The sequence below is a fragment of the Pseudophryne corroboree genome, chromosome 1 (assembly GCF_028390025.1).
Source record: "Pseudophryne corroboree isolate aPseCor3 chromosome 1, aPseCor3.hap2, whole genome shotgun sequence".
In the NCBI taxonomy this organism is placed as follows: domain Eukaryota; kingdom Metazoa; phylum Chordata; class Amphibia; order Anura; family Myobatrachidae; genus Pseudophryne; species Pseudophryne corroboree.
This window is the reverse complement of record NC_086444.1, coordinates 527,916,554-527,943,429: the sequence shown is the minus strand read 5'-3', so window position 1 is coordinate 527,943,429 and position 26,876 is coordinate 527,916,554. Positions and strand designations below refer to the sequence as shown.

The 26,876-nt window shown below is 44.1% G+C and overlaps 1 protein-coding gene across 1 annotated transcript in view; it reads right to left on the bottom strand.

Moving 5' to 3' along the window:
* The window catches only part of KDM4C (lysine demethylase 4C), a 961,089-nt gene that overhangs the window by 559,722 nt on the left and 374,491 nt on the right, over positions 1–26,876 (bottom strand). The window contains exon 8 of the mRNA XM_063913998.1: positions 20,600–20,737. Within this exon, the coding sequence (XP_063770068.1) occupies positions 20,600–20,737 (138 nt within the window). The remainder of the gene's footprint in view (positions 1–20,599; positions 20,738–26,876) is intronic.

Below are 26,876 nucleotides of genomic sequence, written 5' to 3'. Positions count from 1 at the left end.
GCGCGCTCGGGTTAACCGAGCAAGGCGGGAAGATCCGAGTCGCTCGGACCCGTGTAAAAAAACATGAAGTTCGGGCGGGTTCGGATTCCGAGGAACCGAACCCGCTCATCTCTAATGTGGATATGAATCAGCGCTTTTAATACACTTTACACAGAGCCACTTAATAAATTGTACCTGATGTTTACTTTATGCACCTTTAATGTTAAGCCAGGTGGCTTCCAAAAGCACTAGATGCACTTTCTATCCCCAGAGTGGGTCTTACTCTAAATAAGATTTTTTGATGAATTATAATATAGAATAAGACATAATGTCTTGGAAATTTCTGTCACGGAGTGCTGATTATTGGTCCCATTGATGGTCCTCTGTTTTGTTTACAGCATCACCGTGGTTACCAGCTAGGGACCCGTTTTGTCACTTCCGCAGGAAGTGACATACCCGGAAGTGAGGGAGGCGGAGCCAGGTATGCTGGGACTGCGGTGATGTGCAGTGGGAAGTCTCCTTGGGTGAGTCTGTCTATATATTTCACTTTCTGCACTGTTTGTTCATCCTGATGAAGGGGATTTGTTCCCCGAAACGTTGATGTGATGTGATGATTTGAATACATACCTGTTTGCTTTTCAACAAATCTCTGAGTGCTGCCTCATTTTTTGATCTATATATATATATATATATATATATATACATACATACATACATACATATATACACACACACACACACACATATATATATATATATATATTTATTAGTGATGAGCGGGTTCGGTTCCTCGGAATCCGAACCCCCCCGAACTTCACCCATTTTACACGGTTCGAGGCAGACTCAAATCTTCCCGCCTTGCTTGGTTAACCCGAGCGCGCACGAACGTCATCATCCCGCTGTCGGATTCTCGCGAGATTCATATTCTATAAAAGGAGACGCGCGTCGCCGCCATTTTCAATCGTGCATTGTAGATGATAGGGAGAGGACGTGTAGCGTCCTTTCAGTTTCTGTGTTCAGTGTGCTGCAAATATCTGTGCTCAGTGTGCTTGCAAATATCTGTGCTCAGTGTGCTGAAAATATCTACGTTCTCTGCCTGAAAAACGCTCCATACCTGTGCTGCATTGTAGTATAGGAGGATAGTGCTGAATTTTGCTGACCAGTGACCACCAGTATTATATAGCAGTACGGTACAGTAGTCCACTGCTCTACCTACCTCTGTGTCGTCAAGTATACTAACCATCCATACCTGTGGTGCATTTTAGTTGTGCGCAGAATATATAGTAGGACGACAGTGCAGAATTTTGCTGACCACCAGTATATAATATATAGCAGTACGGTACAGTAGGCCACTGCTCTACCTACCTCTGTGTCGTCAAGTATACTATCCATCCATACCTGTGGTGCATTTTAGTTGTGCGCAGTATTATATAGTAGGAGGACAGTGCAGAATTTTGCTGACCATCAGTATATAATATATAGCAGTACGGTACCGTAGGCCACTGCTCTACCTACCTCTGTGTCGTCAAGTATACTATCCATCCATACCTGTGGTACATTTTAGATGTGCGCAGTATATATAGTAGGAGGACAGTGCAGAATTTTGCTGACCACCAGTATATAATATATAGCAGTACGGTACAGTAGGCCACTGCTCTACCTACCTCTGTGTCGTCAAGTATACTATCCATCCATACCTGTGGTGCATTTTAGTTGTGCGCAGTATATATAGTAGGAGGACAGTGCAGAATTTTGCTGACCACCAGTATATAATATATAGCAGTACGGTACAGTAGGCCACTGCTCTACCTACCTCTGTGTCGTCAAGTATACTATCCATCCATACCTGTGGTGCATTTTAGTTGTGCGCAGTATTATATAGTAGGAGAACAGTGCAGAATTTTGCTGACCACCAGTATATAATATATAGCAGTACGGTAAAGTAGTCCACTGCTGTACCTCTGTGTCGTCAAGTATACTACAAAAGTTCAGTAAAATGACCCAAAAATCAAAATTAAAAGCATCTGATGAGAAGAGTAAACTTGCCAATATGCCATTTACGACACTGAGTGGTAAGGAACGGCTGAGGCCCTGGCCTATGTTCATGGCTAGTGGTTCAGATTCACATGAGGATGGAAGCACTCATCCTCTCGCTAGAAAACTGCAGTGCAACTCCTAGATGGACCAGGTGTTTGTGTCGCCCACTTGGGTCGCTTAGCTTAGCCACACAGCGACCTTGGTGCACCTCTTTTTTTTCTTTGCATCATGTGCTGTTTGGGGACTATTTTTTTAAATCTGCCATCCTGTCTGACACTGCAGTGCCACTCCCTAGATGGGCCAGGTGTTTGTGTCGGCCATTTGGGTCGCTTAGCTTAGCCACACAGCTACCTCATTGCACCTCTTTTTTTCTTTGTATCATGTGCTGTTTGGGGACTATTTTTTAAATCGGCCATCCTGTCTGACACTGCAGTACCACTCCTTGATGGGCCAGGTGTTTGTGTCGGCCACTTGGGTCGCTTAGCTTAGTCATCCAGTGACCTCGGTGCAAATTTTAGGACTAAAAATAATATTGTGAGGTGTTCAGAATAGACTGGAAATGAGTGGAAATTACGGTTATTGAGGTTAATAATACTATGGGATCAAAATGACCCCCAAATTCTATGATTTAAGCTGTTTTTGAGGGTTTTTTGTAAAAAAAAAACACCCAAATCCAAAACACACCCGAATCCGACAAAACATTTTCAGGGAGGTTTTGCCAAAACGCGTCCGAATCCAAAACACGGCCGCAGGAACCGAATCCAAAACCCGAAAAATTTCTGGTGCACATCACTAGAGGATATATATCATAACACCCAACGCGTTTCGTCCTCCCTTGATGAAGTCCAGAGAGGACGAAACGCGTTGGGTGTTATGATATATATCCTCTCAAAAAAAGCTAAGAACCTGTTTTTATACTATTTATATGTTGATCTTACTTCCAATTTTATATTGTTAGGAATTCATTCTCCTGTCTTTTATTAGCTTGAACTATTAATTGTATGCATTTTTTATATCTTTTAATTAGTTCCATTGATTTCTCACTTAATTGCTGGCTCCTTGTTTTAGGGCCATTGCTTTTATTTATATTTATTTACCTTTATGTTGGTGCTAATTACAGTCTATTAAATTTTTTACTATTTTTATATAAAAACATTTTTACTGAGTCTCCTCCAAATTATAAGACACCATTGGTCGCTGAAAATCACCTTATTCCTTTTTACCCATATATATATATATATATATATATATATATATACATACACACACACACACACACACACACACACTGCTCAAAAAAATAAAGGGAACACTTAAACAACACAATGTAACTCCAAATCAATCACACTTCTGTGAAATCAAACTGTCCACTTAGGAAACAACACTGGTTGACAATCAATTTCACATGCTGTTGTGCAAATGGAATAGACAACAGGTGGGAATTATAGGCAATTAGCAAGACACCCCCCAATAAAGGAGTTGTTCTGCAGGTGGTGACCACAGACCACTTCTCAGCTCCTATGCTTTCTGGCTGATGTTTTGGTTACTTTTGAAAGCTGGCGGTGCTTTCACTCTAGTGGTAGCATGAGACGGGGTCTACAACCCACACAAGTGGCTCAGGTAGTGCACCTCATCCAGGATGGAACATCAATGCGAGCTGTGGCAAGAAGGTTTGCTGGGTCTGTCAGCGTAGTGTCCAGAGCATGGAGGTGCTACCAAGAGACAGGCCAGTACATCAGGAGACGTGGAGGAGGCTGTAGGAGGGCAACAACCCAGCAGCAGGACCGCTACCTCCACCTTTGTGCAAGGAGGAACAGGAGAAGCACTGCCAGAGCTCTGCAAAATGACCTCCAGCAAGCCACAAATGTGCATGTTTACACAAAAAGAAAAATGCCCAAAACTAGCGCTCTATACACATGAAATGAAGATGTTTAATATTGACACGCAGAAATCCCCTGTGTGGTCTCTCTCCTGGAAAAACACTTACAGGTTGTTTCTTTCACGTGTGTCCATAAAGGTATCTTTAAACAGCTTACAGATTTCACCCACTGGTATCACAGTTTTCTTTATCTAATAGCTGACAGTATGTAACTTACATTAGATTTCTGTCCCGCGTTCCCATAAAGGTATCTGTATCCTCTCTGTGTGTTGGTATCCAATAGGAATTCCCAGCAGAACACACTTGCTTCCAAAAAGGATTTTTATTTAAAATACAAAAAGTCATAAAAACAAGTCCGCATACATCAATTGGAACTGGGTATCGGCAGTTGATGGAAAACCCCGTGAAAGAACGCACCGGCTGCAGACAGGTAAGCGCACCGCACGGAGTCCGAATCACCGATCTCCAGGACCTTCTGAACACAGACACAGGACGGCTTCAACGCGTTTCAGGGAGTCCACTCCCCTTTTTCAAGAAGTGCCGTCCCCTTCCTTTAGTCCGATATTTATACTCTCAATATTCATACAGCTGGCTCCGATAATTAGCAATACAAGTAATCATTTAAAAAACAGTTTAAAAAACATTAATAGTACATTTCAACCTTATGTCTCCTGGGTATTAATACTATTAGCTATCTGCTTAATCCAAGGTTTTACATATATTGCGCTGCAATCTGTATTTATATTCCAAATACCCATTATCCAAATCATTAATCATTATTGAAGTGGGCTGTCCTGTATTATATAATTGCCCCACAGACTCACCACAATATCCCTCTTTAATACAGTTTACATACATAACAAAAACAAAACGGAAGAACATCCGTAATATATGAGCTGCCTCCGTATGCAGACCTGCACATTAATTTATATCAGATCCCGTGATCTGTGTTGGCCCGGACAGAAAAACGGAAAAAAGACCCGTGGAGCCTAGAATAAAAATGTTTTATAATGCACACGGAGGCATCCCACAAACGGGCTTCCCCGCATTACCTAATTTACAAGTGTACCTACTTTCAGTTACATAGACTGGAGATGTAGACACCCTCCTCCCGCGGACAATGCAACAACCAATATTCCTCGATCTATAAGGCTTTTTTAAAGTTGCCATGGTGACTGCCCGATCATGTGACCGGCACCAAGCGGGTTTAACAGAAAGTATTCTATCACCTTACTTTCATTCCGCCAGCAATTAACAAGCGCAAGGCTGCTATCAATTCCGTTTTGAAACAAATGTGCATGTGTCTACTCAAACGATCAGAAACAGACTCCATGAGGGTGGTATGAGGGCCCGAGGTCCACACGTGGGGGTTTTGCTTACAGCCTAACACCGTGCAGGACGTTTGGCATTTACTACAGAACACCAAGATTGGCAAATTCGCCACTGGCGCCCTGTGCTCTTCACAGATGAAAGCAGGTTCTCACTGAGCACATGTGACAGACATGACAGAGTCTGGAGATGCCAAGGAGAACGTTCTGCTGCCTGCAACATCCTCCAGCATGACCGGTTTGGCAGTGGGTCAGTAATGGTGTGGGATGGCATTTCTTTGGGGGGCCGCACAGCTCTCCATGTGCTCACCAAAGGTAGCCTGACTGCCATTAGGTACCGAGATGAGATCCTCAGACCCCTTGTGAGACCATATGCTGGTGTGGTTGGCCCTGGGTTCCTCCTAATGCAAGACAATGCTAGACCTCATGTGGCTGGAGTGTGTCAGCAGTTCCTGCAAGACAAAGGCATTGATGCTATGGACAGGCCCGCCCGTTCCCCAGACCTGAATCCAATTGAACACATCTGGGACATCATGTATCGCTCCATCCACCAATGCCACGTTGCACCACAGACTGTCCAGGAGTTGGCGGATGCTTTAGTCCAGGTCTGGGAGGAGATCCCTCAGGAGACCATCCGTCACCTCATCAGGAGCATGCCCAGGCGTTGTAGGGAGGTCATACTGGCACGTGGAGGCCACACACACTACTGAGCCTCATTTTGACTTGTTTTAAGGACATTACATCAAAGTTGGATCAGCCTGTAGTGTTTTTTTCCACTTTAATTTTCAGTGCGACTCCAAATCCAGACCTCCATGGGTTAATAAATTTGATTTCCATTGATAATTTTTGTGTGATTTTGTTGTCAGCACATTCAACTATGTAAAGAACAAAGTATTTAATAAGAATATTTCATTCATTCAGATCTAGGATGTGTTATTTTAGTGTCCCCTTTATTTTTTTGAGCAGTGTGTATATATATATATATATATATATATATATATATATATATACATACACACACACACATAATACAACCCTAAAAACTCTGCCTGAAAGGGGTATTACTTGCTGTTCTGAATCAGGCCCTTAGAACCAAAATCTGTAAGGATACTATAGTATGTTCCACATGATGCATCATTTCTACTACCATTAAGTCTGCTGGAAATTACTCCGTGCACGACATATTTAGGCACAGGTTACAAAACAAGAAATCAAGCTTGATTACTTCTTTCACCTCAGCCAGCTAAATACAGCATTAGTAGTCAATGATTTCACCTTAAGGTCATATTGACAGCTTAAACTCATGACTGGAGATTTTGCCATTACTTTTCCTACACCCTCTCAGCACTAGAATTTTGAATACATTATTGAGTGGTATTATGTTTATGTCTACAATTAATCCACTGGAGTCACTTCTAAAGTCACAGGAGAAGGGCAAACAAACTCATGGAATAAGTAAATATAACTTATAACGACAGATCTATTAACTCCTTGGGTGTGCAATCGATACATTAAGTGGCGCTTGCTGCAGTGCCCATAGCCGTTCAGTTGTAGCCTCCTGGCTACACTTGCCACAGCCTTCTGCTCATACTCTTGAGGTGCTAACAGAAATGTGCAGTAGGGCTTCTTGCCCTTACCACAGAAAGCACGTTACCCCATATCTCTGGGCACCTAACTTGCAAACTGTGGGTTACCACATGTTAGCCGTAGGCTTTCAGTGGAAGAAAAGGAGCTTAAAATTGTATAGCTCTAGGCATTAAAACTCAAGGCAAGGAATTATTGCATGCATGTGACCCATTAAGCAGCAACTCATACAATGTGTTCACATAGACATGGTATCAAAACCAGTGCATAATCAATTTGCACCTCTGGGTGACAATTTTCATCAACTTTTCACTCAAAAACAAATTTGTATGATGGACTTTGAATTGTTTGGTGGTTGCCATATGTACATATAGTGACTGTAAAAGGTTTTCACCACCTCTGACTTTTTCACCTTTTACTGTGATATAACATGCAACCATTATTGATTTAGTACAGTTTTATTCCCACTAAACAAAATACTTGATATTGTGGCAAAAAATTTAATCCAACGATTGGGTTATTATTAATTAGGAACTAAAAACTTGATATAAGTAACTGCAGTATTATTATTCACCCCCTGAAGTAACTAACTTTCTTCACGTCACATACTGTAGTTTATCGGAGACCACCTGTGTTCAGATAAGGTGTCACATGATTACAATATGTGTAGTTATGTGTCTCTGTGAGCTCTTCTAGGTAGTCAGTGCATTTCAAAGCAAACACAAAATGAAGACAAAAGAATATTCCAAGCAGATTTGGAACAATGTGATTGAAAAAGTATCAATTAGGTAAAGGGTCAAGAAAATCTCCAAGACACAGAAAATACCCCAAAGCACAGTTACGCACACTTCCCCCACCCCCTGCATGCACCACTTTATTGCGACATAATGCTGCTTGGTGTCAAGAAAAATGCTAGGGAAAGTAATCAAACCTTGCTCTCTAGATCTATGCAGAAATTTTAGACTTTTTTTTTTTTTTTTTTTAAGAAATTCTAGTTTATCATGGAGCAGGTGCAGTGGTGTGCCTTGTTTTAGGAAGCAGTGCAGAAAATGAAATTAGTTTAATTTCTGGAAATCCAGATAATTGAAATGAGATATGAGTTGAGGGAATATTTTTAGGTGTGCTCCTTGCTGTGTGGAGAGACTGAAAGCAATTTTAACTATACAAAATGAGTTTTGCACCAGCACAGAGCTAGTGGCAGTCTTTCAGACTAATCCTACTTTCAATGAGAGCTGTTTCAAGCCTCAATTTCGCACTTTGACATGCTAAACTATGTCATACAAAATGCTTCTCACACACAGAGGTGTCACTGATACCCCTTTTCCACTCTTGCCGGGTTGGTGACGCTGCAGGGGCAGCGCAGGGAGATCACATGATCTCCCAGCGCCGTTCTTCCATACACTGAACGGGAGCCGTGTCACATCGACACGGCTTCCGTTTACACTGCACAGCTTACTGGGTTGAACTCGTGTTCAACCCGGTAAGCTACCCGGGTAGGATTCCCGGATCACTTGATCGGAAATTCGCAGGGGGGGGCGTGTCCACTAGAAAAAAACACGGGTAAATGCGAGCCACCGCACATTTACCCATGTTTTTAGAGCTAGTGGAAAAGGGGTATGAATAAAGGGTGCCCCACTATCCTCTCACTCCAATAATTACGGTATAAGAGCTTAAATCACACAGCATTTTAGTAATGAAAGGGATCCAAAATGTGTAGTCATTGGTGTGACATTAATACATATATTTCTGCTTCTATGCATAACTAGGTGCATTTCTACGATGCACACACAAAGCATGAACAGAGGTGTAAAACCAAGACTCATAAAGCTGTATCCTATTAGCTGTGGTAAATTACTGCAGCTAATGTATCCCCCTGGGGCTATCCAATTAGCCCCGTAAACTGTCTATTATTGGCGATTATGCTTCGCATGCATGAGATGCACGAAGCAGAAACACCGATAAGCATCACCAGGAGACCCATTTTTTGACCGATAACACATGGGTCCGGGAAATTACGGGTTATAACGGGCCGATAACGGGTCATTTACCGCATGGTAAAAACGGGCTATAATTGGATAGCCTGATAGTACTTTTTACCGTGCAGTAAATTACTGCATGTAATAGGATACCACCCTTAAAGGGGAAAATAAGAATTTACTTACCGATAATTCTATTTCTCGGAGTCCGTAGTGGATGCTGGGGTTCCTGAAAGGACCATGGGGAATAGCGGCTCCGCAGGAGACAGGGCACAAAAAGTAAAGCTTTAGGATCAGGTGGTGTGCACTGGCTCCTCCCCCTATGACCCTCCTCCAAGCCTCAGTTAGGATACTGTGCCCGGACGAGCGTACACAATAAGGAAGGATTTTGAATCCCGGGTAAGACTCATACCAGCCACACCAATCACACTGTACAACCTGTGATCTGAACCCAGTTAACAGTATGATAACAGCGGAGCCTCTGAAAAGATGGCTCACAACAATAATAACCCGATTTTTGTAACTATGTACAAGTAATGCAGATAATCCGCACTTGGGATGGGCGCCCAGCATCCACTACGGACTCCGAGAAATAGAATTATCGGTAAGTAAATTCTTATTTTCTCTATCGTCCTAGTGGATGCTGGGGATCCTGAAAGGACCATGGGGATTATACCAAAGCTCCCAAACGGGCGGGAGAGTGCGGATGACTCTGCAGCACCGAATGAGAGAACTCCAGGTCCTCCTTAGCCAGGGTATCAAATTTGTAGGATTTTACAAACGTGTTTGCCCCAGACTAAATAGCCGCTCGGCAAAGTTGTAAAGCCGAGACCCCTCGGGCAGCCGCCCAAGATGAGCCCACCTTCCTTGTGGAATGGGCATTTACATATTTTGGCTGTGGCAGGCCTGCCACAGAATGTGCAAGCTGAATTGTATTACACATCCAACTAGCAATAGTCTGCTTAGAAGCAAGAGCACCCAGTTTGTTGGGTGCATACAGGATAACAGCAAGTCAGTTTTCCTGACTCCAGCCGTCCTGGAACCTATACTTTCAGGGCCCTGACAACATCCAGCAACTTGGAGTCCTCCAAGTCCCTAGTAGGCGCAAGGCACCACAATAAGCTTGTTCAGGTGAAACACTGACACCACCTTAGGGAGAGAACTGGGGACGAGTCCGCAGCTCTGCCCTGTCCGAATGGACAAACAGATATGGGCTTTTTTGAGAAAAAACCCACCAATTTGACACTCGCCTGGCCCAGGCCAGGGCCAAGAGCATGGTCACTTTTCATGTGAGATGCTTCAAATCCACAGATTTGACTGGTTTTAAACCAATGTGATTTGAGGAATCCCAGAACTACGTTAAGATCCCACAGTGCCACTGGAGGCACAAAAGGGGGTTGTATATGCAATACTCCCTTGACAAACTTCTGGACTTCAGGAACTGAAGCCAATTCTTTCTGGAAGAAAATCGACAGGGCCGAAATTTGAACCTTAATGGGCCCCAATTTGAGGCCCATAGACACTCCTGTTTGCAGGAAATGCAGGAATCGACCGAGTTGAAATTTCTTCGTGGGGCCTTCCTGGCCTCACACCACGCAACATATTTTCGCCACATGTGGTGATAATGTTGTGCGGTCACCTCCTTCCTGGCTTTGACCAGGGTAGGAATGACCTCTTCCGGAATGCCTTTTTCCCTTAGGATCCGGCGTTCCACCGCCATGCCGTCAAACGCAGCTGCGGTAAGTCTTGGAACAGACATGGTACTTACTGAAGCAAGTCCCTTCTTAGCGGCAGAGGCCATAAGTCCTCTGTGAGCATCTCTTGAAGTTCCGGGTACCAAGTCCTTCTTGGCCAATCCGGAGCCATGAGTATAGTTCTTACTCCTCTACGTCTTATAATTCTCAGTACCTTAGGTATGAGAAGCAGAGGAGGGAACACATACACCGACTGGTACACCCACGGTGTTACCAGAACGTCCACAGCTATTGCCTGAGGGTCTCTTGACCTGGCGCAATACCTGTCCCGTTTTTTGTTCAGACGGGACGCCATCATGTCCACCTTTGGTATTTCCCAACGGTTCACAATCATGTGGAAAAACTTCCCGATGAAGTTTCCACTCTCCCGGGTGGAGGTCGTGCCTGCTGAGGAAGTCTGCTTCCCAGTTTCCACTCCCGGAATGAAACACTGCTGACAGTGCTATCACATGATTTTCCGCCCAGCGAAAAGTCCTTGCAGTTTTTGCCATTGCCCTCCTGCTTCTTGTGCCGCCCTGTCTGTTTACGTGGGCGACTGCCGTGATGTTTTTCCCACTGGATCAATACCGGCTGACCTTGAAGCAGAGGTCTTGCTAAGCTTAGAGCATTATAAATTTACCCTTAGCTCCAGTATATTTATGTGGAGAAAAGTCTCCAGACTTGATCACACTCCCTGGAAATTTTTTCCTTGTGTGACTGCTCCCCAGCCTCTCGGGCTGGCCTCCGTGGTCACCAGCATCCAATCCTGAATGCCGAATCTGCGGCCCTCTAGAAGATGAGCACTCTGTAACCACCACAGGAGAGACACCCTTGTCCTTGGATATAGGGTTATCCGCTGATGCATCTGAAGATGCGATCCGGACCATTTGTCCAGCAGATCCCACTGAAAAGTTCTTGCGTGAAATCTGCCGAATGGAATTGCTTCGTAGGAAGCCACCATTTTTACCAGGACCCTTGTGCAATGATGCACTGACACTTTTCCTGGTTTTAGGAGGTTCTTGACTAGCTCGGATAACTCCCTGGCTTTCTCTTCCGGGAGAAACACCTTTTTCTGGACTGTGTCCAGAATCATCCCTAGGCACAGCAGACGTGTCGTCAGGATCAGCTGCGATTTTGGAATATTTAGAATCCATCCGTGCTGTTGTAGCAGTATCCGAGATAGTGCTACTCCGACCTCCAACTGTTCCCTGGACTTTGCCCTTATCAGGAGATCGTCCAAGTAAGGGGTAATTAAGACGCCTTTTCTTCGAAGAAGAATCATCATTTCGGCCATTACCTTGGTAAAGACCCGGGGTGCCGTGGACAATCCAAACGGCAGCGTCTGAAACTGACAGTGACAGTTCTATATCACGAACCTGAGGTACCCTTAGTGAGAAGGGCAAATTTGGGACATGGAGGTAAGCATCCCTGATGTCCCGGGACACTATATAGTCCCCTTCTTCCTGGTTCGTTATCACTGCTCTGAGTGACTCCATCTTGATTTGAACCTTTGTAAGTGTTCAAATTTTTTTAGATTTAGAATAGGTCTCACCTAGCCTTCTGGCTTCAGTACCACAATATAGTGTGGAATAATACCCCTCCTTTCCTTGTTGTAGGAGGGGTAATTTGATTATCACCTGCTGGGAATACAGCTTGTGAATTTTTTTTCCATACTGCCTCCTTGTCGGAGGGATACCTTGGTAAAGCAGACTTCAGGAGCCTGCGAGGGGGAAACGTTTCGACATTCCAATCTGTACCCCTGGGATACTACTTGTAGGATCCAGGGGTCCTGTACGGTCCCAGCGTCATGCTGAGAGCTTGGCAGAAGCGGTGGAAGGCTTCTGTTCCTGGGAATGGGCTGCCTGCTGCAGTCTTCTTCCCTTTCCTCTATCCCTGGGCAAATATGACTCTTACAGGGACGAAAGGACTGAGGCTGAAAAGACGGTGTCTTTTTCTGCAGAGATGTGACTTAGGGTAAAAACGGTGGATTTTCCAGCAGTTGCCGTGGCCACCAGGTCCGATGGACCGACCCCAAATAACTCCTCTTCCTTTATACGGCAATACACCTTTGTGCCGTTTGGAATCTACATCACCTGACCACTGTCGTGTCCATAAACATCTTCTGGCAGATATGGACATCGCACTTACTCTTGATGCCAGAGTGCAAATATCCCTCTGTGCATCTCGCATATATAGAAATGCATCCTTTAAATGCTCTATAGTCAATAAAATACTGTCCCTGTCAAGGGTATCAATATTTTTAGTCAGGGAATCCGACCAAGCCACCCCAGCTCTGCACATCCAGGCTGAAGCGATCGCTGGTCGCAGTATAACACCAGTATGTGTGTATATACTTTTATATGATATTTTCCAGCCTCCTGTCAGCTGGCTCCTTGAGGACGGCCCTATCTATAGACGGTACCGCCACTTGTTTTGATAAGCGTGTGAGCGCCTTATCCACCCTAAGGGGTGTTTCCCAACGCGCCCTAACTTCTGGCGGGAAATGGTATACCGCCAATAATTTTCTATCGGGGGGAACCCACGCATCATCACACACTTCATTTAATTTATCTGATTCAGGAAAAACTACAGGTAGTTTTTTCACATCCCACATAATACCCTCTTTTGTGGTACTTGTAGTATCAGAAATATGTAACACCTCCTTCATTGCCCTTAACGTGTGGCCCTAATAAGGAATACGTTTGTTTATTCACCGTCGACACTGGATTCAGTGTCCGTGTCTGTGTCTGTGTCGACCGACTAAGGTAAACGGGCGTTTTAAAACCCCTGACGGTGTTTTTGAGACGTCTGGACCGGTACTAATTGTTTGTCGGCCGTCTCATGTCGTCAACCGACCTTGCAGCGTGTTGACATTATCACGTAATTCCCTAAATAAGCCATCCATTCCGGTGTCGACTCCCTAGAGAGTGACATCACCATTACAGGCAATTGCTCCGCCTCCTCACCAACATCGTCCTCATACATGTCGACACACACGTACCGACACACAGCACACACACAGGGAATGCTCTGATAGAGGACAGGACCCACTAGCCCTTTGGAGAGACAGAGGGAGAGTTTGCCAGCACACACCAAAAAACGCTATAATTATATAGGGACAACCTTATATAAGTGTTTTCCCTTATAGCATCTTTTTATATATTTCTAACGCCAAATTAGTGCCCCCCCTCTCTGTTTTAACCCTGTTTCTGTAGTGCAGTGCAGGGGAGAGCCTGGGAGCCTTCCCTCCAGCCTTTCTGTGAGGGAAAATGGCGCTGTGTGCTGAGGAGATAGGCCCCGCCCCTTTTTCGGCGGGCTCGTCTCCCGCTCTTCAACGGATTCTGGCAGGGGTTAAATATCTCCATATAGCCCCCGGAGGCTATATGTGAGGTATTTTTTGCCAAAAAATAGGTTTACATTGCCTCCCAGGGCGCCCCCCTCCCAGCGCCCTGCACCCTCAGTGACTGCCGTGTGAAGTGTGCTGAGAGCAATGGCGCACAGCTGCAGTGCTGTGCGCTACCTTAAGAAGACTGAGGAGTCTTCTGCCGCCGATTCTGGACCTTCTTCTCTTTTCAGCATCTGCAAGGGGGCCGGCGGCGAGGCTCCGGTGACCATCCAGGCTGTACCTGTGATCGTCCCTCTGGAGCTAATGTCCAGTAGCCAAAGAAGCCAATCCATCCTGCACGCAGGTGAGTTCACTTCTTCTCCCCTAAGTCCCTCGTTGCAGTGATCCTGTTGCCAGCAGGACTCACTGTAAAATAAAAAACCTAAGCTAAACTTTTCTAAGCAGCTCTTTAGGAGAGCCACCTAGATTGCACCCTTCTCGGCCGGGCACAAAAATCTAACTGAGGCTTGGAGAAGGGTCATAGGGGGAGGAGCCAGTGCACACCACCTGATCCTAAAGCTTTACTTTTTGTGCCCTGTCTCCTGCGGAGCCGCTATTCCCCATGGTCCTTTCAGGAACCCCAGCATCCACTAGGACGATAGAGAAATTCAATTTGCTGTGATCAATTGAATTACCCCCATAGCGTTGCACATTGGCAAGACTTTGGAACAGACTTACACTTTTATCTATAATTTGCTTAGTGGATGACATGTTTAATGGCTGGGCCAGACTGCCCATCTGGTACTTCTGGCAAATGCAAGAAGGGACGATGGCCCGAACACTCTGCTCAACTGCCCAGCTCACACAGGCAGGGGCTAGCCAAGCAGCACCACCTCCCGGTGCTCTGCTCAGCCACACCGGCATACAGAGACAAGAGGGTGTGCCCAGGCACACGTGACTCTCTGCACATTCCTGTGAGCAATGACCCCTTTATGAGTGCACACTTCCACAGTAAAAAGTCAGGGCTGTTAAGGTGGGTACACACTGGTCGATATATCGGCCGTTCTCTTGAACGGCCAATATATTGCGGATCCGTCGGCCAGTGTGTACGGGCGATATGTCTGTGTACTCAGTTGTTCATAGACATATCGCGTCAGCCCCGTAGCACAGCCGATAGTCATTATATCTACCGATATATTGGCACGTCGCTGTGTGTACGGCATGCTGCGGCAGCCGGCGGTGATTGACAGCTGAACTGGGCGGGCATGTGTACACGCCCGCCCAGTTCATGACGTCAGTCCCCGACAGATCGGGCAGTGTGCATGCTCAACACACTGCCCGATCCCTCCATAGATATATCTGCCGATCAATTGATCGGCAGATATATCTATCAGGGGTGGTCTTCAGTTTGCCGGCTGTCAGGATCCCAGCGCACAGTATACCGGCGATGGAATCCCGACACCCGGCATACCGACACTTTCTCTCCCTCTTGGCAGTGGCAAACGCAGGATTTAGTGTATGTATATGCGCAGGTATGTGTAATAAATATATATATATAGATATATACACAAACATACATATATATGTACGGAGGCAGGACGGCACTCATTGAGACTGGTAAACCATAGAAAATCAGCACAGGACGCTGAAACTGTTTGTCAACGTTTCAGAGTTAGACTCCTTTAAAAGAGTCTAACTCTGAAACGTTGACATACAGCTGTAGAAACCAGAAGAAGAAAGTATTCCCTATTATGAGCACACTCGGACTTGTGACACTATACTTTAAGTAAAATATCAAAATGATATTTGACCACTAATGTTAAAATATAACTTTTATTTATCTTATCTTAAAACATCTGCGAAAATATTGTGCATGTGAAAACCAGTGCAAAAATAATAAACAAAAATGTGAAATAAAGCTAAAAATTCAGCCACTGCTACCTTTTCATTCTTCACTCTCTCAAGTGTTTTGAATGTATCTATTTTTGTTGCAAAAATCTCTCCTTTACTGTCCTGTTAGAAACAATAGTGTCCTTTGTAAGTACCTCTGTGAGAACTATTAGATTGTCAATCTTAACGGACAATCTCTCATTCTTGGTAGTGTGCGCACCACTCTTTCCAAGTATTATAGTCAGGCACTATTGTATCCTGTATAATACCTATAATAGGTCCTTCATTGTCCTGACTGTTTTTCTCACAGAATTATCCTTTGTAGCCCCATATAAATTGATTTCTGATTTTTGATATGTTATCTTCTGTTATATTGGGCTTTGCTTGAAATAATCTAATCATGAGATTATATTACAGATTACAGATTACGTTTATCTTCTATGACAGGCACTGTACTGATAGACGACTTGTGCCCCCTGTTTATGGTTTATGATTCAACATCCATACTCTGTCTCGGTATTATTTAGACGAATGTAACCATTATGCTCTTAGGATATATGTCCACTGTGGTACCCTGAAATAATATATTATCCTTCTCTTATGCACCCCAGCTTATTCCTGCTGGTCGTGATGATGGTATTTTATTAATACATTATATCATAAAATATTTAAGACGGAGCTGATATGTTATCCTCCTCTTACGTACCCCAGCTTATACCTGCTGGTCGTGGTTTGTGTTTATAATTCCACACATATGGTCAGGGATCTATATATCATTCCTTATCAGGGTCATATCGCTATGTCCCATACAGATACTGAGATTTAAAATTCAAGCAAGGTTCCCAATATACACAGGTATATTAAACAATACTAAGATGTGGAGGCTGCCTGTTTGTGGCACATTAGACATTATCCATTATAGATACTTTTTAATAGTGTAAAGATGGATAAGTATGTCTTGATAAAGAGATGCAGTGCATTTCAATCATGCACCCACCTGTCGCGGCTCCCAGTTCCCCGCTTGTGCACAGTGTAATGCGGGGCCGCTGAGAATACAGCTTGTTAGAGCCGCAAACTAAAGCAGCGTACAGCCGCTCACCGCTGCTTCCCGTTGCCCAGGGCACACACACCAGTGGCGGTTTCCGACACTGCGGGAGCCGCTGGGTATATATCCCACTGCGGCCGCTGACCTCGGCTCCCCGTCTCACAGGCCACCCGCACTGCTGCCGGTATCCGTCAGTGCGAGACCGCCGGGTGTGTGTCCCGCTACGGCTAAGGCTGCGGCTGTACAATACGCTGCAGGATTGTGTCACAAACGGATTATATATGGTACAATAATTTAAACAATGGATAGTTCTATATGCAGTGACTGAACATTTAAAATACTAATTGACAGACACACTGCGTGTGACCTGTCTCCTAACGACCGTTTCGCATAAGCTTAATCATAGGACCTATGATTAAGCTTATGCGAAACGGTCGTTAGGAGACAGGTCACACGCAGTACGGATACCGGCAGCAGTGCGGGTGGCCTGTGAGACGGGGAGCTGAGGTCAGCGGCCGCAGTGGGATATATACCTAGCGGCTCCCGCAGTGTCGGAAACCGCCACTGGTGTGTGTGCCCTGGGCAACGGGAAGCAGCGGTGAGCGGCTGTACGCTGCTTTAGTTTGCGGCTCTAACAAGCTGTATTCTCAGCGGCCCCGCATTACACTGTGCACAAGCGGGGAACTGGGAGCCGCGACAGGTGGGTGCATGATTGAAATGCACTGCATCTCTTTATCAAGACATACTTATCCATCTTTACACTATTAAAAAGTATCTATAATGGATAATGTCTAATGTGCCACAAACAGGCAGCCTCCACATCTTAGTATTGTTTAATATACCTGTGTATATTGGGAACCTTGCTTGAATTTTAAATCTCAGTATCTGTATGGGACATAGCGATATGACCCTGATAAGGAATGATATATAGATCCCTGACCATATGTGTGGAATTATAAACACAAACCACGACCAGCAGGTATAAGCTGGGGTACGTAAGAGGAGGATAACATATCAGCTCCGTCTTAAATATTTTATGATATAATGTATTAATAAAATACCATCATCACGACCAGCAGGAATAAGCTGGGGTGCATAAGAGAAGGATAATATATTATCTCAGGGTACCACAGTGGACATATATCCTAAGAGCATAATGGTTACATTCGTCTAAATAATACCGAGACAGAGTATGGATGTTGAATCATAAACCATAAACAGGGGGCACAAGTCGTCTATCAGTACAGTGCCTGTCATAGAAGATAAACGTAATCTGTAATATAATCTCATGATTAGATTATTTCAAGCAAAGCCCAATATAACAGAAGATAACATATCAAAAATCAGAAATCAATTTATAGGAGGCTACAAAGGATAATTCTGTGAGAAAAACAGTCAGGACAATGAAGGACCTATTATAGGTATTATACAGGATACAATAGTGCCTGACTATAATACTTGGAAAGAGTGGTGCGCACACTACCAAGAATGAGAGATTGTCCGTTAAGAATGACAATCTAATATTTCTCACAGAGGTACTTACAAAGGACACTATTGTTTCTAACAGGATAGTAAAGGAGAGATTTTTGCAACAAAAATAGATACATTCAAAACACTTGAGAGAGTGAAGAATGAAAAGGTAGCAGTGGCTGAATTTTTAGCTTTATTTCACATTTTTGTTTATTATTTTTGCACTGGTTTTCACATGCACAATATTTTCGCAGATGTTTTAAGATAAGATAAATAAAAGTTATATTTTAACATTAGTGGTCAAATATCATTTTGATATTTTACTTAAAGTATAGTGTCACAAGTCCGAGTGTGCCCATAATAGGGAATACTTTCTTCTTCTGGTTTCTACATGTGTATAATTTATTCCCAGGAGCACCTCCCATAGGATTCAATTGGTTGATAAACAACAAGATTCAAATATATGGGAAAAGACTATATGTGACTTACTGATAATTATTGATTAGTACATATAGAGGTCTGTGCGACCCCCCCCCCTTTTTTTCTACACGTTGACATACAGCTACAGTGTCCTGTGCTGCTTTTCTATGGTTTACTAGTCTCTATGAGTGCCATCCTGCTACCGTACATTTTATCTGATTCTGACGTGCCATTCATCATTTGCAGATAGATATATATATATATATATATATATATATATATTTGTGTGGTCGTCTGGCACTCTGGATGATAAAAAGCAAAGATGCCAGGGTGGCCTCCTGAAATTAATATATCTGGTAATCCTCCTTGGGTCCTGTGATAGGACCTCTATTGAAGAAAAATAGGTGGCACTCCAAGGACTTAAATAAAGTCAAACTGTATTAAAAAAATAATAATTTCATGGATCAAAAAACAACGTTTCAAGGCTCTACAGCCTTTCCATTAGGTTATGCATTATAGGTGAGGTGAAAAAAAACAGAGGTATTTTGTTTATTGATCTCACCTATAATGCATAACCAGATGAAAAGGCCGTAGAGCCTTGAAACTTTGTTTTTTGCACCATGAAATTTATTTTTTGAATACAGTTTGACTTTATTTAAGTCCCTGGAGTGCCGCCTATTTTTCTTCAATAGAGGTCCTATCACAGGACCCAAGGAGGATTACCTTTTTTTTATATATCTCACATTTATATATATATATATATATATCTATATATATATATTCACAAACTCACACATGTAAACACACATACATACACTCACACATGTAAACACACATACATACATACATACATACTGTACATACAAGCACACACACAAACCCACATACATACATACATACATACATTCATATCATACAAAAACACACTTAAATAATGATTTCAAACTTACATACAGAGGGGCGGCCACGGCAGCGTGAGGCAGAGTGAGGACGGAGGGAGCTGCTGTGGCTGAGCATGCGCAGCCAGCAGCTCCCCCGGCACCCGGGACATTCTCTAAGCAGAGAGCTGCATAGCTCTCTGCTCTGGCTGCAGCTCCGTCCGCGATCGCGGTCGCGGCTTTTGCTTTTGTTGAGACGGAGACAGCTGTGTCTCAGTCTCAAAACATTTTTGGGGGTCATCAGGGGGGGGTTCCAGGTACTCGGAAACTCCCCCTGTGTGCGCCACTGCTTGGGGGTCCACGAATAGATAGCGTGGCCACAGCGTGGCGAGTGCAGCCAGCCCGCAAGGAGCTCCTTTGCGCTCACACAGCTGTCGGTATGCCGGCGGTCGGGATTCCGGCGCTGGTATGCTGGCCGCCGGCATACCCTACTACACCCATCTATCAGTGTGTACCCACCATCAGACAGCCCCAGTCTGACCCTGTTCAATGATAACAATGTTGTATCAACTTAAATTGTATCATCCTGAATTATGACAGTTTTTTTTAAGTGGGAAAAGTTCTATCCATCTGTTTTACTTAATAACAGAGAACAAAATGAAAAGGTTACAACATAAATGTGGACATTAATTTTATAACCAACATCTTAAACGCCACAAAAAAAATAAAAAAATGTTTTCCTTTTTTTTTTAAAGGGAACAACAGGTTAATAGAGGTGCCATAGGACTGAAGTCATTTAAAATTAAGCAACAGTGAAACAAAAAAACACATGTCCTGAGATCACCTTTATATTCTTGTCAGTCATGAGTATGACCAGCAACAAGTCTGGTTTCCTAAATCATATATTATAAGTCCACCAACCTGCAATCAGTAGAAGCTGAACAAAACACTAATAGTCGGATATGCTGAGGTAGTAAACTTGTAATTTTACAATGCCAGTTTCATGCAGCACAGCACGACAGCAAACATTTGTCCGAGGCAAATCAGCCACTCACCAGTTTGGCTATTTTTCCGTAATCAATCCATCTGACTGTAGCAAAGTTTGTTGATTCGGCACAGTTGAATCCATGATTGAAACCGGCGTGATACCCGTATGGGAAAGTGATCATAAATTCACCAGCTTCTTGTGTAACCTGCAGGGAAGAATCAAAAAAGCAAGATGGGTTGTGAGAAGAAGAAAAAAATGTATAAAAGAGAGACATCAAAGCAGGAAGAGAAAGAATGCTGGCAATATGACCTGCTTGGAAATAAGAGCCAGCACGCTGCTATTGCTGCTAGGGAGTAAATCAGAAACAAATAAAAATATGTTCCTGATAAGCTAACATTCTCCCTATTGCGGCCCAAGCCACATTGTAGGCCATTCTTTTGTTGTTAAAATAATAGACCATATTTTATACAAACAACCATGAAAGAGAAGTGTAACTGCATAATGCTAGTGGACACTGACAGATAACACCGAACACATCAGAATTACATATTTAAAATAAAATTTAGTGTGAAAGTAAACGTGCAAAATCCAATATTAGAGTTTGAATATTCAGCTAAATTAAATATTTTAGATATATGTAAAATTCAGCTAAATTATTGCGACTCAGCCAACCCAATCCAGAGCATAATACAATTTTACGGAACTAGATATAAAGTGGTCCCTTCCTGGGAAATATAATATATGAATTTAAGATGTAAAATTTGTTTCCATAACTTGCATGTGTATACCTATACCTGGCCAGATTTAATACTTAAGGTGCATACACATTGTGCAATATTTCAGTCAATATCGTTCATATCATATCCTTTGTCGGCCGTACATGCAGGTCAATTTTAGCTATGTCAGATAAACTGCATGTACGGGCCGGCCGCGGCATGATGTCAATGAGGGATATCGTTTGCAGTATTGCTCAGTATGTACACACAATGTCGGGCGGCCCGGGAGGGAAGGGAGCACACTGTGCATTATCGCTCATGGAGCGTATCGCACAGTGTGTACCCACCTTTAGGGCCATTAAGAATTTAGGTAAAAAGCAAATTAGTTGCCCAATTTGAAAAACTATTGCTTCCAAATATTTTTTTCTCTTTTGGCTTTCTTGTGGAGGACCTGGGTATTCTCCCATTGTGTTGCCATGCTGTTTAACAAAGTCTACAACGTATACAAAATGGGTCACTGGGAGCCAGCAGCAGACTCTTTGCTTCAAGTAAGAACTCTTAGATATTAACAGCACAAGTGGAGTTTTAATTGGACAGGAGTGTTGGCATCATCTGTGAGAACAAAGCGGATTATGCATGAAGTCTGTGAATCTACCTCATCCAGTAATGGTATTTTGAGTGATGAACATTTTTGTAAGGGCTAAAGACTTTATGAGTGACCAGGACTAACACACAATACTAATCTCATCTTCATTTACTAATAACTTAAGAATGGATGATATTTGTTGCCCTGGTGACACAAGTTGTATATTGGTGAGAAGTGGATTGATACTGGATTGAGATCCTACTCCTATGCAAATAAAATGTCTATATTAAAAATAAATCAGCAAAATTATACCTATATAGTACTAACCCCTAAACCACATTAAGGGGTTAATTGATAAAATTATGGCTGACAGGCTTCAACTAGTGTTACCTAATCTTGGGTTTGTCAGGAACAAACAACTGGTAAAGAATGGTTGTGGCAGAAGTAATGGCGTCTTATGGGAAAAATCACACTCAGAGTATGCTCCTTAGCAGAGACACAACAAAAGCTATAGACACGGTCCTTTGGCCACATTTATCTGCTGTACTTCAATTACAAGTGTGATCCCTCTATTATCAACTTTAACCCATAATTACGTCCTGAAGAAATTTATGAAAATTAATGAAACTTTGACTATAATCTGGATGTTGTCCCATTAACTGAATGTGGATGGTGACGTTACTTTAATGGAATCAAGTCCTGTGAGTGGCGCTACTTTTTCTTCCATGCATAAACAACTTTGATTGAAGGTACCTAAGTGACTATCTTTAAATATAGGAGTGCCAGTCACTATGGATTGCTACATACACACATATCTATATATATATCTATATATATATATATATATATATATATATATATATATATATATATATATATAGATAATAAGAATTTACTCACCGGTAATTCTATTTCTCGTAGTCCGTAGTGGATGCTGGGAACTCCGTAAGGACCATGGGGAATAGCGGGCTCCGAAGGAGGCTGGGCACTCTAGAAAGATCTTAGACTACCTGGTGTGCACTGGCTCCTCCCACTATGACCCTCCTCCAAGCCTCAGTTAGGTACTGTGCCCGGACGAGCGTACACAATAAGGAAGGATTTTGAATCCCGGGTAAGACTCATACCAGCCACACCAATCACACCGTACAACTCGTGATATGAAACACAGTTAACAGTATGAAACAATAGAGCCTCTCAACAGATGGCTCAACAATAACCCGATTTAGTTAACAATAACTATGTACAAGTATTGCAGATAAACCGCACTTGGGATGGGCGCCCAGCATCCACTACGGACTACGAGAAATAGAATTACCGGTGAGTAAATTCTTATTTTCTCTAACGTCCTAGTGGATGCTGGGAACTCCGTAAGGACCATGGGGATTATACCAAAGCTCCCAAACGGGCGGGAGAGTGCGGATGACTCTGCAGCACTGAATGAGAGAACTCCAGGTCCTCCTCAGCCAGGGTATCAAATTTGTAGAATTTTGCAAACGTGTTTGCCCCTGACCAAGTAGCTGCTCGGCAAAGTTGTAAAGCCGAGACCTCTCGGGCAGCCGCCCAAGATGAGCCCACCTTCCTTGTGGAATGGGCATTGACAGATTTTGGCTGTGGCAGGCCTGCCACAGTATGTGCAAGCTGAATTGTACTACAAATCCAACAAGCAATAGTCTGCTTAGAAGCAGGAGCACCCAGCTTGTTAGGTGCATATAGGATAAACAGCGAGTCAGATTTTCTGACTCCAGCCGTTCTGGAAACATATATTTTCAGTGCCCTGACAACGTCTAGCAACTTGGAGTCCTCCAAGTCCCTAGTAGCCTAGGCACCACAATAGGCTGGTTCAGGTGAAACGCTGACACCACCTTTGGGAGAAACTGGGGACGAGTCCTCAATTCTGCCCTATCCATATGGAAAATCAAATAAGGGCTTTTACAAGACAAAGCCGCCAACTTTGATACTCGCCTGGCAGAAGCCAAGGCCAATAACATAACCACCTTCCACCTGAGATATTTCAGATCCACGGTTTTTAGTGGTTCAAACCAATGTGATTTTAAGAAACTCAACACCACGTTGAGATCCCAAGGTGCCACAGGAGGCACAAACGGGGGCTGACTCTGCAGCACTCCTTTTATAAATGTCTGAACTTCAGGTACTGAAGCTAGTTCTTTTTGAAAGAAAATCGACAGAGCCGAGATCTGTACCTTAATGGAACCCAATTTAAGGCCCATAGTCACTCCTGCTTGCAGGAAATGCAGAAATCGACCTAGTTGAAATTCCTCTGTTGGGGCCCTTTCGGCCTCACACCATGCAACATATTTTCGCCATATGCGGTGATAATGAGTTGCTGTAACCTCTTTCCTGGCTTTAGTAAGCGTAGGAATGACTTCCTCCGGAATGCCATTTTCCTTCAGGATCCGGCGTTCAACCGCCATGCCGACAAACGCAGCCGCGGTAAGTCTTGGAACAGACAGGGCCCCTGCTGCCGCAGGTCCTGTCTGAGTGGCAGAGGCCATGGGTCCTCTGATATAAATTCTTGAAGTTCTGGGTACCAAGCTCTTCTTGGCCATCCACGAGTATCGTTCTTACTCCTCGCCTTCTTATTATTCTCAGTACCTTTGGTATGAGAGGCAGAGGGGAGAACACATAAACCGACTGGTACACCCACGGTGTTACCAGAGCGTCCATAGCTATCGCCTGAGGGTCCCTTGACCCGGTGCAATAACTTTTATAGCTTTTTGTTGAGGCGGGACGCCATCATGTCCACCTGTGGCCTTTCCCAATGGTGTACAATCCTATTGGAAGACTTCTGGAGGAAGTCCCCATTCTCCCGGGTGGAGGTCGTGTCTGTTGAGAAGATCTGCTTCCCAGTTGTCCTCTCCGGGAATGAACACTGCTGACAGTGCTAACACATGATTTTCCGCCCATCGGAGAATCCTTGTGGCTTCTGCCATCGCCATCCTGCTTCTTGTGCCGCCCTGTTGGTTTACATGGGCGACTGCCGTGATGTTGTCTGATTGGATCAGTACCGGCTGGTTTTGAAGCAGAGGCCTTGCCGGCCTCAGGGCATTGTAAATGGCCCTCAGGTCCAGAATATTTATGTGTAGGGAAATAACCTGACTTGACCAAAGTCCCTGGAAATTTCTTCCCTGTGTGACTGCCTCCCAGCCTCAAAGGCTGGAATCCATGGTCACTAGGACCTAGTCTTGTATGCCGAACCTGCGGCCCTCTTGAAGATGGGCACTCTGCAGCCACCACAGTAGAGATACCCTGGTCCTTGGAGACAGGGTTATCAGCCTATGCATCGGAAGATGCGATCCGGACCACTTGTCCAACAGGTCCCTCTGAAAAGTTCTTGTATGGAACCTGCCTATTGGGATTGCTTCGTAGGAAGCTACCATTTTTCCCAGGACTCACGTGCAATGATGCACCGCTACCTATTTTGGCTTCGGGAGGTCTCTGACTAGAGATGACAACTCCTTGGCTTTCTCCTCCGGGAGAAACACTATTTCTGGTTTATGTCCAGAACCATCCCCAGGAACAGTAGACGTGTCATAGGAACCAGCTGTGACTTTGGACTGTTTAGAATCCAACCATGCTGTTGTAGCACTTTCCAAAATAGTGCTACCCCGACTACCAACTGCTCCTTGGACTTCGCCCTTATAACGAGATTGTCCAAGTACGGGATAATTACAACTCCCTTTTTTTGAAGGAGTATCAACATTTCGGCCATTACCTTGATAAAACACCCTCGGTGCCATGTACAGTCCAAACGGCAGTGTCTGGACTTGGTAATGGTAATCCTGTACCACAAATCTGAGGTACTCCTGGCGAGGATGGTAAATGGGGACATGCAGGTAAGCATCCTTGATGTCCCAGGATACCATGTAATCCCCCTCGTCCAGGCTTGGAATAACCGCCCTGAGCAATTCCATCTTGAACTTGAATTTTTGTGTTCAAGGATTTTAAATATAAAATGGGTCACACCGAACCATGCGGTTTCGGTACCCCAACCCGTGTGGAATAGTAACCCCGTCCTTGTTGAAGTAGGGGCACCTTGAGTATTACCTGCTGGGAATACCGCTTATTAATTGCCTCTAGCACAGCCTCCCTGCCTGAGGGAGTTGTCAGCAAGGCATATTTTAGGAAACGGCTGGGGGGAGACATCTCGAATTCCAGCTTGTACCCCTTAAATACTACTTGAAAGAAACAGGGATCCACCTGTGAGCGAGCCCACTAATTGCTGAAATTTTTGAGACGGCCCCCCACCGTACCTGGCTACACCTGTGGAGCACCCGCGTCATGGTGTGGCCTCACAGGAGGCGGGGGAAGAATCTTGATTCTGGGAACAGGCTGACTGGTGCAGCTTTTTTCCCTCTACCCTTGTCTCTGTACAGAAAGGAAGCGCCATTTGACCCGCTTGCTTTTCTGAAGCCGAAAGGACTGTACCTTTGTCTGTGAGGAAACCTGAGGTAAAATTATTTCTTCCCAGCAGTTGCTGTGGATATGAGGTCCCAGAGACCATCCCCAAATAATTCCTCACCCTTATAAGGCTCTCTATGCGCTTTTTAAGTCAGCATCACCTGTCCAGTGACAGGTCTCCAATACCCTCCTGACAGAATGGACATTACATTTATTTTGGATGCCAGTCGGCAAAATATCCCTCTGTGCATCCCCCATATATAAGACGACGTCTTTAATATGTTTTTATGTTTTTATGTTTGCCAACTAGTATCCCTGTTTGACAGGGTCACCGACCACGCTGCAGCAGCACTATCTGCAGGTCTCAGTCTAGTACCTGAGTGTGTAAATACAGACTTCAGGATAGCCTCCTGTTTTTTATCAACAGGTACCTATTAAAGTGGCCGTATCCTAAGACGGCAGTGCCACCTTTTTTGACAAACGTGTGAGCGCCTTATCCACCCTAGGGGATATCTCCCAGCGTAACTTATCCACCTGGCGGGAAAGGGTACGCCATCAGTAACTTTTTATAAATTACCAGTTTCTTAACGGGGGAACCCACGCTTTCACACACTTCATTTATT